Genomic DNA, 15,227 nt, shown 5'->3' on the forward strand with positions numbered 1-15,227 from the left:
CACCGAATAAACAGTGAAGAGATGAGATATTCCGTGAGGCCTTTTGAACGTGTTCCAAGAAGCTCCTCCATCCAGGGGGTCTGTGCTTGGGAACAAGCATCAGCTTGATAGAAATGACATCAAATGGACAAATCTCAGCATGCCTGTCTAACCATCTTAAAAAACACAGCCCGGGCAGTTCTGACCTGCTGCCCTGGTGAAGGACATGAATGACAAGCGTTTATGAGCTGGCAGGCAAACAGACATGCCTTGAAATGCTCCAGAGCACCGCAGAGTGACTCCCTGAAAATCTGGGAAACCTTCCACTCCATTTACCGGGTGAGCCCCTCAGGGATGGAACATCTTTGTGACCAGCACGAGGCACAGTTCTGCTGCACACAGGGGGTGGATTTTTCCAGGCTCTGCAGGATTCCAGGAACCGCTTCTCTGGGCTCCTCAGAGCACAGGACCTGCCAGAGATCCCCAAATGGTACCTTAAAGCCACGAATTCGCCCCGAGTTGTGCAGATTTTCCCAAATTATTTATCATTTTCCTCAGTACCCAGGGCTGCACTCGTTCATCTCAAACTACAAAGCCCAACACAGAAAATCTTCCAAGCGGTCCAATTTACTGCAAGTAAATCAAGCTGAAGTGGGAGCGCTTTTCACAGTAGGAGAAATCTCTAGGTGGGTTTTACAAGCAAGTCTGGGAAAAACACCAACTGTTTGTTCTTCCCACAGCTTTTAAGCCATTCACAGATTAATTCTGCATATACTTTCCTAGACAAAACAGCATGTGCAAGAAAGGCTTCCAGCAGATCTTTGGTGGTCACATATAAATCACCCCCTTTAAGAGTGTTTTTCCTTTCCTCAAGTCATCTGTTTTCATGAAGAATTTTCTAATATATATATTTTACAGACAGTCCACAAATGTGCAGCCTGTTCACCTGAGATCATTATGTCTTATTTTATTAACAAATTACTCAGTTTAAATACCACAAGTTTTTGAAAAGGAGCAACACAATTTTGCTGTTAAAACACAGCTCCTTTATCTTCAGAAAACCCATATTTTTTAATCTACTCTAGTTCCCTGACAGTAGAAACATTCACCTTTTCCTGACAGTCTCTATTTTTGTCATTAAAAATGGGTTGAGCAGTACTTTGTCCAAAACAATCCCAAGTGTTTGGCAACACAAGGGGAACTTAATTTTTTCCACGATGAAGATTGCCTTGGAATTTGCTTTGAAAACAGACGTTTTTGACTGGGGACCAGACATCAACTGTGTTATATAACCGAAGCGTTCAAAAACACACATCAGAAAATTGATTTATAAAATGATACCACCATTGTGATATTTATTCCACAACATCAGATTTAAAATGCCAAGGAATAAAGTGATTATCACCGAAGAAAAGTCCCAGGTGTGAGAAGTGTTCACACTGGCAGAGCATGAAATGTGTCCTGGAGTCAACTGTGCTACATAACAGCACAGAAATGTGCCAGAATAACAAATTTAAAAGCACAAGTGGACAATTATAGCCCCAACACAAGGTAAACAAAATTATCAAAGTGAACCAGTATTGAAAAAAAACGATCTAAAAACATCGTGTATTTGTATGTGAGTTGTGTGGTCACAAATATGGAAGATTTTCACTCTGGATTTCCACTTTTCTCTAACTTGACTTCGTCCATTCCACAAAAAGGAGAGGGAAGTACCTGGGATTGTTCACAAAAGACTCAAATAAAAATTCCACACGTATAACAGGTGGGAGCTGCCCTATCAGAACAGTGTCAGCTTTGATATAAAGAGGGCATCACCTGAGAGGGGAACATCTACAACACACAAAAGACCCATCAGACAACTTATTAAAATGTTGGGGTGTTTCTCCACACCTTTCCAAGTGAAAGCACTCAGGAAGAACACGAATGTCTTGCACAAGGGAACAGACACAGCACCTCCCTGACAGGAAACGCTGCTCTCATTAACGATCACCCCTCTTTGCAACACAAGATTTCCTGTTCAGAAGGTGCACAGTGGGATCCCATCGTGTTCCTGAGGGGACACTGCTCCTCAGGATCCCCTGCATCCCAAGTTTCTGCCACGTTTAAGCACGTTTCTAACAATAATATTTCGCAAAAGCTCTTTGACAATGTTTTAAACGAGAGTTCACTGTTTCAAACAGAGATGAGCAACAAGGAATCCTTCTCCCAGAAAGGGCTGTTGCTGGACAGAGTCAGGATACAGCCTGGCTGGAATGAGCCTGGAAGAGCTGGAAGTGCTGCACCAGGAGTGAAAGGATCTCATCATTCAGAGAAGCCCAACAGATATGATATCAAAACCAACATGGACATCTTATCAGGACTGTTACTCACAAAGTACAGACAAATTGCCCTGGATTATCCAAGTCCTGGTCAGGAACTGCAGGCACACTCCCAGCTCACTCTGCTGCTAATCAAAACACAGCCTAATTGTCTAGGCCACTCATCATTTACATCAGAAATACATTTATAACACCTGGGAAAAAAAAAAATTAACTCTGTGACTACTCAGAGATGTACCCTTTATATGAAGTATAACCAGCTTTTTCAGGGAATTACACAAAAGAAGGCTGGATATGGCCCAAAGATTGTACATTCTCTGCAACATGCAGCTGCTTGATAAATCTGGTATTTGCTTCATACCACATTTAAATGGAGCCAGAAATCCTGGTGGGTTGCTACACTTCTGGCCTCGGGTCAGTGAAATGTTTTTCCTTCCTGGTCAGAGTTTTCAGATGGAAAGATATAGTTACTAAAGTATAACCAAACCCTGCCTTATTAACTCATCCAGTGTGGAAATCAAACCTCATCTCCACAAATAGCAGTCCTACCCAGTGCTCCAATGCCAGGAGTCTGCTGACCATGAGAACACACTGAATTTTAAGCACTCAGCTGGATTAAGGCAGAGAGCTCTGTGCAGTCTGGCTCCTTTCTTGAGTGAAGTTCCTACCTTGGACCACTCTGATGCTTCCCAGATGGACAGGCAGTCCCTTCCCTCACAGCTCTGCACGGGGCTGGGTTTGCTGCCCAGGCAGTAAAGGTCCCTCGTGTTGACGTAGGTGCCGTTCTGCAGCTGATAAACACAGGTCACCTCCCTGTGCTGGACACCCTTCTCACAAGTGGCAGAGCAGGGACTCCAGTGGCCAGTCACCCACCTGGGAAGGAGCCAGAGAAGAAATGTTAACAAATTGCTGGGATAAAACATTCTGCTTCTCTAAAAAGCAGTGAGAGAAACGGGCAGCCCTTCCCGGATTTGCGGGTGCTTTGATGGTGCTGAACCGTCCTCACACTGAGATCACTGACCACCCCTGGGTGCTGAGGGCTGCAAAGCAGAAGAGCGTCAGGATTCAAGTGAATATTCCCTCCTGACTCCATGCCAGGCAGAAACATAAACTCTGCATCGCTCCTTTCAACTCCACTCTCTACAGTGGGGTTGTGGTTTTCCCTCAGATAAAGACAGATTTGTCTGCAGACCGTTCTACCCCACAAATATTCCTGCTCTTGGGAGGTACCTGGGCTACATCTGCATGCACAGCATCACGGCAGACAACCTGTACTCACTGTTTGCAAGCTGGGATGTGCTATGGCCAGACACCTGGCCCTACACAGCTTTCCCACATCCAAGACCACAATCAGCTTCTCCAGCCCTACATTGTATGACCTCAAAGCACAGAAATCCTCTGCATCCTGGACCATTAGAATGCAAAGACATCTCCTGCCTCATTTTTCATGCACTCTCTGATGAGATTTCACATTTTGCAGTTGGGCTTTCCAGGATGTTTAATTGGAATCTCATCTGTTGGAAGTTCATGGCACTAAGGGCTTCGAACCCGGCCAGGTTCATTCACTCTTGGCCAGGTGCATTCTCAGCTGCATTTAACTGCCAAGGCTCAAGAAGTATTCAAAAAGACAGGATTTTATCTAGAGAAAGGATCCCACAGTGTGGTTTCCAAGCTGCTGCAGCTCACAAAGATATTCCACAACCCAATCTGGATTGGGGGTGTTTCCCTATGACCATCGTTCCTCTGAGCTGTGGGATTCATTTACCTTGTGAGCACATTTCGGTTGCCATTTCCTTCCCCTTTGATCAAAGTGTGCTGGGAACAAACACGTGGCCTTTTTTTTTGATATTGTTTTCTTTGTTATGTCTTTAAAGGCTCTTTGGCAAACACCCAGCCCAGCACTGGGAGGTGTTGGGGTTCCTCCCAAGTAGGGAACACTCTGATGCCATGAGGGAAAGGAGGCATCCTCACCCCTCCATCTTCCAGCTCCCACTGATCCAGCACCGCTGTGGTCAGAGCTGGGCTAGGAGGCAGTGAATAAAATGTCTGAGAAGAATCTAGATGAGGAGGGAGGTAGGGAGGGACACTTTTTTCCTGAGGACAATCAGCATCGATCTTTACGCTTCCTGCGACCTGTCAGTGAGGAACACGTTCTCTGTAATTACAGCCATTCCTGGATGGAGGGGGAGACCGGAGCAATAACTGTGCAGAAGGCCTTTCTCACCAGGCAATTGACCTTCTAGCCTGTTATTTAGGGCTGTCATCCAGATTAGTATCCTTATGCCATGAATCTTTTGCTCGTCACCCCGTCCTGGGCTGTCTGTTACGATAACTGGCCCAAATGACACTTCTCAAAAACAAGCCTGCTCAGAAATATTATTTCATTCTGCTGAAGGCTCCTGTAGTCCAGGCAGAACAACATTAGTGCTCAACAACTTATTAACCACATTTCTTTTGGAGCTGTCATGTAACCTCTCTGAAACAAAGCCAACAACTGTTTCCCATCTTCCCATTCCTGAACAGGGAAAAATCAGTTCAGCACGACTTGAAACATCTTCACCTGGTGTAAGTGTCATGAATTAATTTGCAAATGCCATGACTGATGACCTGGTGTGACAACACTGATGACTGAGCTGACAGGGAAGGCAGAAACCATTTGGTTTGGACAGGACCAGGCCACCTGTCTTTTGTGGAACAGAAAAGTGTTTCTGTGCTTTAAAGCAGTTGACTGACACATCTGTGAATTCCTGTGGGCTAAAACAGCTGGCAAGACACCAAACCTGTTTCTCCAGACTGCAGTTTTGGTGCATCTCTGTTGCTCAACACTTGGCATTTCAGTCACAGAATGGGAAAATGTCAGCTGGGAAATCGAATACTTGGGCTGAAAGTCTGACAAAAACAGCCCTGAAGTGCAGAAATCAGTGTTCATGAGAAGTAACAGCCAGGCCCCCTTGGTATCAGCTGGGCTCTGCCCTGTCACAGGTCCACGTGGGTGAGGGAACCTCTGAACAAAGGCGGGCAGGGGATGGAGTGACTGTGCCTTATGAGCACAGTGAGTCACAGGGCCAGGAGCAGCTTCTGTCCAGGCTCCACTCACCAATACTCACCTCAGCACTGTGCCCTCACTGTTATCTACAGCCACTGGCAAAAGAAAAGGGGACTGGAAGCAGAGAAAGATAAAAATCCGTTCTTGGCAGAGGCTGTGAGTGAGCTTGCATTTCGGATGGGCAGCACACAGCATGCCAACTATTCCCGAGGTGCCTTAAGAAGCAAGGTTATGGCTTTCCTTTCAGGAAGGAGAATTCCTTTTTAAATTTTGTTTTTGTTGCTCTTGTGGAGGGGAGAAATCACCTCGTTTCTACCGTGTTTGGTGGTGTCCAGTTAGTGCCACTCTAGTACAAATACAACAGAGAGTAACGAGAAAACTGGCACAGAAAACCTAAATATTATCATCATCATGAGAATAATGATTGCACAGCATGAGCTGAAACCCAGGGTATCAGTACAAAGATGTGTTTGTGGTAAAAACACAATCTCCAACTTTAGCTGCCAATCCACTACATCCATCCCTGATCCCAGCCCAGAGCTCACAAATAAGGAAGAGCAAAGCTGGAAGGGATCTCTGAAACCTCAGAGCCCACCCTGTCCTGCCTGTGACGACTGCTGCTAACACGGAATCAAAACATTTCGAAATCAAAGGCTCTTTTTAAAGTGGTGGGTTTAGTTTCATATCCAGGAGATAAGCGACATTAAACGTCTGCACAGCAATAATATCAGTAAAGCAGGTTATTTTCAAAGGCACCAAGGGGAGGATCACTTTGACCACACAACTCCATCCTCTCAGTGAAATCTCTGCCTGGCTCAATGGCTTGTAAAAACCATCTGGCAAACAAGTAAAGGTGAGTCCCACCTGCAGCCCTGGCAGCGCCCTGATCCACCCCACAGCTCCCCCAAAGTCTCCTTCACAGGCAGCTGAAAATATTGTTTTGGTGGCTGTAACACAGAGAATCATTGCAATTATGTCCCAACAGCATCGTTCACAGCCACAGTGGAAAAACAAGGGATTAATGGATAAAGTGACTGAAGATGAAAATTCCTGCCAGTTTCATGTTTAGTAAGGAATGTGCAGCAAGATATCAGCAGAATTACTGTCTGCAAGTAATACACACAGGGGGAAGGAAAACGGGATGTACAAATAGTATCACGTGATGGTTACTATTAAATTACACCACAGGCAGATTTTCCTCTCTACACTGTCTGAGAACACACCTGATGTGTTTAACAATGAGACTTTCTTATAGGGGGGCTTTTTTTTTAAAAAAAAAAAGAAAAGGGTAAGTATTCTTCTTATGACAATGTAAAAAATGACTCCAGTGTTCTAACTCCAAACCCCGAGCTGGCTCTGTATTATTAACTAAGCCAATTAACTGCTGCACACTAAGCCCTGTGTGTATCATATAGAGCTCTTGGCTTCCACTTACACTTTAAGCCTGTAAACTGATCTTAGGGATTGCTTCATACCAGAGCTTGTTTCAGTTTGGTCTTTCCCTGCCGGGTTATAACCTGCCCTCTGTGGGACCAGGGGAGAGCTCCAGCTGGAGTCCCTGGAGAGCCTCTCATTTTGCCAACAAGCCCTGATTTAGGTGACAAACACACTCATCTTTCTCACAGCCACAGGGATGGCTTTCTCTGTGGTATTATTGTTTGTAATCTTACCTCTACAGAAGACTCAAGAGCTGAATGAGCCCTGCTGGTGGGCAGATCCAGGACGAGAGTGATGAGCTCTAAAGCACAGATTTTAACCCAGACAGTGGTCTGTCTTTCCAGCTAAAAAAATGCCCAGAAGGGTGTGATTTTCAAAAGCCTCAAAAAGCTGGGATGGGCAGGACATGCAATCTGAGAGGGCTGCTCAAAATCTCTGTCTTCTGAGTCTGCCTCAACCTCTGACCTCCCAGTATCTCTTCTGAGGAATTGGGAGTTCTTCTTCTAATCTGCTTTGGCAACGCTCATCTGGCAGGCCCCTGGAGCAAACTTGAAATATCTTTTGGAGATTCAGTTCATCATTTGATCTTTCCATGGTCAGGATTAGTCATTAACCTTGAATTATCTACACTACCCACTTGCCTGAGACTCCCACATTTTCTAGGAAAAAAAAGAGTTGTCTACAGCACTATGTACAAAAACCCAGGGGAGGTGAATGTCTGCAAACGAGGGCTTGTAGCTGAAGATTTGGGAAAAAAACGGATCAAGGCTGGGGGTAAAGGAGTTCAACAAAGAGACATGATGTCACTTTTCAGAGATCTGTAGCCTCTTGTAACACAAAGCTATTTCAAATTCTAGGGTAAGGATTGCAGCCCACATTTCTGCCTTGAGCCCTTCTGGAGAACAGTGCCTGCAAATGGGTTCTCTTCCACCAACTAAACATCCAGGACATATTCACACATCCCCTCACTATCTACAGGGATTGTGTTACTTTTGTTCCCTTCCCAGTGCTACAGTGACATTTATTTCCTCCTTTCACAATAATAGCTCAGATGTGACCAAAGACATGTTTGCAGTAACACTTTTTTGTCCTGTTCTTAAACCCATTTTTTTTAGAACTAATTGTAGTTAAGAGCCAGTTCTACCACAGAGTAAAGTATCAGATGAAATCAGCTCATCTGAAAAAAGTCCTTGTGACAGAACCTAATCTAAAGCCCTGTAATCTGAGGGGTTTATTTCTAATAGATTTTATTGAATAACTTTTAGTTTAATACACATTGTTGATCTAATGTACAGGTGAGGACAACCCCACCTCCAGTTAGCACTGGTTGTCTTCAGCACCTATTTGTGATGCCAAAATCATGCCAAAGTCATTGAAAAGTTACTTTTCTGAGGCACCTGTGTGAAACTGTGGCTCTACTGATGTCAGGCAGAGCTCAGACCGACCTGCAGCAGGGCCAGCATTTCACACGGGGTAATTTTAGCAAGGAGAAACTGGAAAAGGTTCCTGAGAATCAGTCACGTGGAACTGACAGTCAGATACACTTTGCTGACATCTATCAAACTCAGCTCACGCTCAAATATGTAGAAGCAAGAAAAACTCCGCTTGCAAAAGGACTCAAATGATTTCCACAAAACACACACGCTCTGCTGTTGTATCGACCGGTCCCCACACACTTCTCAAACTCTCCACCACCTCTCTGCTCCACTGGGGTCAAAAGGATCAGGTGAATCTTGTATTTTGGGAACAGGTTGGTGCCACACCCAGTCACTAGAAGGCTTTTTTTTTTTTTTTTTTTTTTTTTTTTTTTTTTTTTTTGGGAGGGGGGGAGTACAAGGAATCTAGTAGAATAATACAGCTGCTGATGTCGAAAGTAGGACTCCAAGACTAACATTCCTGTCTGATTGCCTTTATAAACAGTGCTCAGTAATTTTCCAGTACAGTAGTCATTCTGCTAACAGACTTGCCAACTTTCACTCACACAGGTTTCTTTTTCTCTTTAGTGGTTATCATTTTGACAGGTTTGTTTTTTAATTTCCCACCAATAAGACCAGCCAGGGGGACAATGTTTTAGAATTTCCATGCACCTTGGGAAGTCCTTCTTTTAAATGGGAGCCGTTGTTTTCTCCCTCCTGCCCTCCCAAAATGAGCAGATCACTCTGAGTTTTGGAGGGCTCAGTGTGGGGTTCTCAGCATAGATCATTTAACATTTTAAAACAGGGCAATGGACAACCACAAGGTTGTTGAGTTCGGGAACTACTTCAGAACGAGCTCCTACGTGGTGCCTCCTTGGATCAGAGGGTGCTAACATTGCTATTTATGCCAGATTTCCAGGCTAAAATGATTTGAAACTCTCCCCATGGCTGTTCCTTCCTCTTTTTTTTTCTTTTTTTCTTTTTTTTTTTCATGAAACCAACTCCAACACACACCAAAGATGTTTCTCAGCACAGGGCACAGACAGGGTTTTGATCTCGTGGCCACTGTGGATGATAAACACTTGTACATCTCCCAAAAGAGCCTGAGCATTAATGGAAGAACAGACTTATTTGGAACTACTAAATGTCCAGCTCAGTCCCTTCAGTTCACAGACACCCAAAATGTCCCTTAAGTTTAGTGTTATTTCCACACAGCCCTGTGAGCAATTTGCTGATTCACCCAAAAAAGCCCTCCATCACACTTGTTCCCCCCAAATTCTACTATTTGCAAGTCTTTCACCACACAAACTAAATTCAGAACTGTTCTTCTCCCCTTCTACATTCAACGAGAACACACACAAATGTGGTGCAAGCAGACCAGGACGGGGGAGCCAGACTGATTTCTGTATTCTGTGTGGTGAGTTCTGTATTCTGTGTGGTGAGTTCTGCATTCTGTGTGCTGATTTCTGTATCCCTGGGCTGTTAAACAGCACTGTCACAGGTAGATGGTGGGGTGTGAAGGGAGAGGAGGATTCCCAGTCAGCAGGGTCATAAGGACACACTGCATGAGCTGAAATCAGAGCAGGAACCCAAGCAATGGGCACAATCACCCAGCCCACACCAAGGCACCGTTGTTTTGGCAGCCCCCAGCCTTTTGGAAGGGCTGGTGAAGTGCTGAGCCAGCCTGAGGGGCCTTGACTGGCTCTTACATCTGGTTTAATTTTCTCCCCCCCAGGCACCGTTGTGGTGTTTGAGCCCTTGGAGAGGATGGAGTTGGATTCCAGCCCACGGATGGAAAAGTGAAAGTGGAATAGAAGAAAGGAAGAAGGGAGTGATCCATGTAACCACAGCCCTGACCTCAGCAGCGTGCCAGCTTTCAGAGAGGATCTGGAGGGCAACAATAATCAAGCACACAGTGGTAAAAGGATGCAGGACAGGCTTCCTTCGGGCAAAACTCACTGGCTGCATTTCTTTGACTAAAATAGCTGGTTTTCCAGACAAAGGAAATGTGGTAGATTTAATCTGTTTGATGAAGGAGTTCTTTTGCTGCATGGGAAATGTTTTACTGGTGATACCCTGGGAAAGATGGATATAATTGTGCAACCTGTAGTACTGTAAAGGAGTATCAGGTGTGAAAGGAATTTAGATTAGTCACTAGTGGACTTCCTGAAAGATCTGTCCTGCTTTTGATCTAACTCAGCCTGTTCATTAATGACCTTGGCACAGGGAGAAGAAAAATGCTGAAAACTTAGGGAAAATGCTGACAATACAAAGTGTAGAAGCACTGTCAGTACCTCAGAGGATTAGGATGTCATAGAGGAAGGACTGAATAACCTTGAGTACAGCAATGACAAAGATAGGATGGAAATGAATAGCACAGAGAGCAAGGCTGTGAGCTCAGGGACTAATAACAGGCATCTCTGTGTTAAAGTAGGGTTTGTAAGCCGAAAAAAATGAGGAAAACATCTCCAATGACTGTAAGCCACAAATATGATGCAGCCATGAAAAAAGCAGTAAGAAGTTAAAGAAAAGGAATGGATTTAGCCCAGAAAAATGATGGAAGGAGGAGATACAATGGTTTGCTGTCTCCTCTGGCACTGAGCCCAAGGCAAAGAGCAAGGGAGGGAAAACACTGTATAAGCAAAGGAGAAGAGCTGATACACAGAAAAAAAGGCTGGAAAATGACAATGAGTAATTAAGGCTGGAAACAAAAGATCCTGACCCACACGAACAGCGAGGTCACAGCAGAACCTCCCAGTGAGGGAAGGAGACTGTGGAGCAACACCAGGTTATGGAAGGGAGTCTGTAACGCTGCTGGGGGGAGCAGAGAACTAACCCTTGGGCTCAGGAGGTATTTTCAAGTCCAAAACAGTGAAACTGTGAGCTCAGGTCTCCTGTGGTTTCCTGCAGATGCAGGCAGGGATTTCTGGTGCAGCAACAGCACCCATTCAGCAGTTCCCTGAAAGGACTCAACCTCCACGAAAATCCACGAAGAGCAGAAGAACGACCAGACCGCTCCATCACAAGTCCAACAGTGGGGAAACTTCCCGTGGTTTTGGCTCTTTTCCTGCGCTGGAGGGGAGCAGTTTGACACTCACAGCCCCAGCCCCGCCTGCTGCAGTTGTGTGGCCACTGGCCGACCTGTTTTCAGTAATAACAGCTGATGGGATCTGCGATTCCCCAGCCCGGGGCCAGCCCGGCGTGTTTGGGTTGGTGCGCTGGAACAGCCCCTGCTCACCACCCAGCAGGAATCCAGAGCCCATCTGGTTACAGCAGGGTTTTGTAAGAAATACCTACAGAGCTAGGCAGAGGATTAGAATAAAGAGGTGCTAATAGGGTGCAGTTGGGACAGGAAAGGAAGCTGTAAAGAATTTAATGGAAAAAGAGGGTCAAGGAACGTTAAAAAATAAAATAGGAAGAAAAAGAGGCTTTTTTTTTTTAAAAAAAAGGTGAAAGAGTAACAATAATAAAGAATGAAAGATTCTTTTCTTTTTGCCAGTTTCAACAAAACCCCTTAAGAAAATTCTCTTCTGTGACGTTTAATTTTAAAACATGTCAGTGCATCCAACCCATTTTTAAATCCTGCTTTGTTTTTCTCAGATGCTGGGTTGCAGTTGGAGAGTTCTGATCTTCTCCTTGGCCTCATGAAACTACTGTCCCCTGCCCCACATTATTTGGCTCTCCCAAGAGGTGGCTGAAGTTCAAAGGGATATATAATTTACAAAGCACTTTGGGATAGTGCTGGAAGAAAGGCACTGTTATTATTAACATTCCCTTTTTTCTCCTGATCACTTTATATAATGGAACTTGTATTATTTCTAATGTATCTTTTTTTATTACAATCTCAACAGCAACAGCCTCTTCCTCCATTTAAACAACACGACCTCAGCCCATCCCAAAGAGTTTGTAATCTGGATTATTATACATGGATTGAGAGAGGAAACAAAGGGACAGTGTGGGACGGTGAATTAAAGTCACACAGCACATCCAAAAATGAAACAGAGACTGAGTGTCCCCTGACCTGATCACTGTGCTGGCCATGAGACCCCTCTCTTAGAGATAAACACTCTGTAAGGTGATTCTCTTGAATTTTGAGTAGAAAGTGTAAATGTAGTTCAAAATGCCCCAAACAGAACAGGTTTACCAGAGAAAGGAGAGCATTGTTCCTCCTCCTGAACTCAGGTGAAGGGCTTAGGTCTGAGTGGAAACGGGAAAGGACCTTATTGTAACAAGATGCTACAATAATTTTACTTGAAACCCTAAAACAAATTCAGGGCTCATAAAAAAAGCATTGACATGGTGAAAGAGAAGGGTTTCTTTAAGATGTTCTTGGTCAGAGAATATGCTAAGCATGCATTTCTAATGTCTGGGTGGGCAAACGCAAGTGGAAATTTAAATTCTACAGAGGCACAGAGAATGTGCTTCTGAAAATGTTTCCAGTTAAAAGCATGTTAAGTGTGAAAGCGTAGCCTACACGGAGGGAGGGAGGGAGTGTGGTCTATCAGATCATCAGCAAGGATTCTGTGGCCTTTCCGGGTACTGAGAACGTTTGGTGTCTGCTGTCACCAGGACCAACAAGAGGGACGCTGTGCCAGAGCTGATTGTTCCTGGGGAGAACTCTGCTAGATGTGACTGTGAACTGCCTGGTAACCCCACACAGAAGAAGAGATACCTTGGAATAAGATTAAGGGCTGGACCTGAACCCCAAAGGAACAGTCTGGTTATAGGAATGGAGTCATCTTTTTCTCAGGAGGCTTTGTGTGATGTACCCCGACCTGGACAGGCAGCAATGCCATGGTGGGTAACAAAGAGGAGACTTATCCAGGGCCTCATGGTCATGGAATCTCCCTGAGAAACAGCCCTGAGGGTCTCAGGGCTCTAACAGACCTGATGGCCAGGACCTCCCTTTACTCTCTCCTAGTACAGGCAGGAGCTGCCCACGTCTTCCAGACCTTTTCAAGTTGCTTTTCTTCATCTCTGCCACGTGGATCCCCTCCAGGTACCTGCCTGGCCTCCTCCAGCCTCCTCCCAGTGACTCCATGAAGGGTCTAGAAGGAGCATTTCATGCCAGAGTACAAAAAAAAAAGCAGGTGCTTCTTGTTTCTGTCTGAGAGTGACTCGACAGCAATCCCAGCACCACTGGATTTAGGAAACTTCCTCATGGAAATGACAGTTGTTTTCTCCTCGAAGCCCCTGGGAGTTTGGCTCTCCTTACACACCCCTGGAAGCTCAGGGGGTATCTCATTAAACCTTCCAGTACTGAAAGCTGTGTGGCCACAACACTGTACAGCAGCAACAACAATCAGAAACTGAAACCTGAGCCAGCCTGGCCTTCCTGATGGATGGCCTGACACTGGGATTTCCCTGCTCCAGGGCACTTTAATCAGAGTGCAGGTCTAATGACCTGTTTGTCATTTCCCCTCTTGTTTCTGCAAGGAGGATTAGCTTTGTAGGTGCATTTCCCTGGCTTGTCTGATTATAAAAGATGCAACAGCCAGCAGGTTGGTTTTAATATGATTTTTTAGGTATTGTTCAGCGTTATCCTGAACAGATTTTATGTTATAACTACTATGCAAATTGGAGAGTCTGTAGTAGCCTACAATGCCAAAGGTTACTGAAGAGCAAGAGTGAACTTTTTTGCTAGCAAACAAACTGAACAAATTAATTTACCTTTCTGTGTTTTGTCATTTGGGCCAGAAATGTCTTTTTTTTTTTTTTTTTAAACAACGCAGATCTAAATTAATTCAGCTAGAAGTGCTTACCAAATCAGAAAGAGAGCTTTTTATTACTTTTAAAACTTAGATCTCTAATTACTCCTACTGAGGGGAAAAGCACCCTTACTGAGGAAAGCACCTAAAATGTGTTTCATCATAATTTCTTCAGCCCTTTTTTTTTTTTTTTTTGTAGCATTGTTTGACAGGTAATTAGACCCTATTCTGTGCTGATTCAGGAAAAAATCAGATATTTAGTCACTGGACTCTTGTCTAACTTTACACTGCAAGTTGCTCTGTCTCCCAGGAGGCAGCCAAGGGGAAAAGAAAACCATCCCCAAACAATGCATGGAGGCAGCTTGCAGGGAATCTGGCCCTGCTGGCCACAGATTAAATGCGCTTTGTCTGAGGTAATGAAAATCTGACCTGCTCAACAAAAGGAAATGAATATTACAGCTGCTTACTGTGGCTCACAATGTGTCCCAGTCCTTCCAGACATTTTCACCGTGTTCAGCAGATGGAGGCTTTGGAAATGGGTGATTTCTGAAGGGAAGGGGTATTGGTTTTCCGTGGTTTTGAGCTCCTTACCGTGACTGGCAGGGGTGTGTGTTACATTTCCTGACCTGGGGCTCGGGGCGCGTCACTCGCTGGCAGTCACTGTCATTCACCACTGTCATGGTCTTGTTAATAATTCGGGTACAGGACACAATGGTTTTCCTTTCACCTGCAAATCAGGCAAAAAAGAACTCTGAACAAAACCAGGCCAACTCCTTAACCGAATCCCAGCAGCCTGGAGCTCCCTGCTCCCTCTGCAAGGTGTGCTCTACCACCCCTGCAAGCAATTTTATTCTCCACTTCTGCTTTACCTTTGCACTCTGATTTTAAATTTTTTTTTCAGAGAAGCTACAAATCTTTCGCCACTAATCCTGCAATTGGCTCCTTCACAGGAACAGCAGGTTGGGCTTTCTCTTTCCAGTGTTTAAGGTGGAAAAGATCTTGAAAACAATTTGCTTTCATTGCTGGTTCCTCCCCCACAGGTAGCTGTGCCCTGTAATCACCTCAGACAGATGTGCTGGAGCCACACAGTCACCCACCCCTGTGATTGATAACCACAGGACAGCTGCCTCTTGCTGCTTCCAGGCAGGAACAGTGGGGTTGAAAAGGAGTGCTGGAAGTTCAAGAGAGGTTAACTGGGCTCGGTTTTGCTTCACAAACAGCTGAAATTGAACCTCCAAAGGAAAAAAAAAAAAACATAAAAATCTCATCTGGGCCACAGGGCAGCATGGCTATGGCCACATGTGACAAGGAAAATGCCATC

The 15,227-nt window shown here is 44.8% G+C and overlaps 1 protein-coding gene across 1 annotated transcript in view; it reads right to left on the reverse strand.

The window, feature by feature from the left end:
- ADAMTS17 (ADAM metallopeptidase with thrombospondin type 1 motif 17) overlaps positions 1 to 15,227 on the reverse strand; it is a 155,545-nt gene that overhangs the window by 21,420 nt on the left and 118,898 nt on the right. The window contains exons 19-20 of the mRNA XM_027904260.1: positions 14,498 to 14,633; positions 2,969 to 3,173 (exon numbers count right to left, since the gene is read on the reverse strand). Of these exons, the coding sequence (XP_027760061.1) occupies positions 2,969 to 3,173; positions 14,498 to 14,633 (341 nt within the window). The remainder of the gene's footprint in view (positions 1 to 2,968; positions 3,174 to 14,497; positions 14,634 to 15,227) is intronic.

This window comes from Empidonax traillii, unplaced genomic scaffold (genome assembly GCF_003031625.1).
Source record: "Empidonax traillii isolate 1590-97213 ecotype Southwest subspecies unplaced genomic scaffold, ASM303162v1 scaffold1030:size276291, whole genome shotgun sequence".
Classification (NCBI taxonomy): domain Eukaryota; kingdom Metazoa; phylum Chordata; class Aves; order Passeriformes; family Tyrannidae; genus Empidonax; species Empidonax traillii.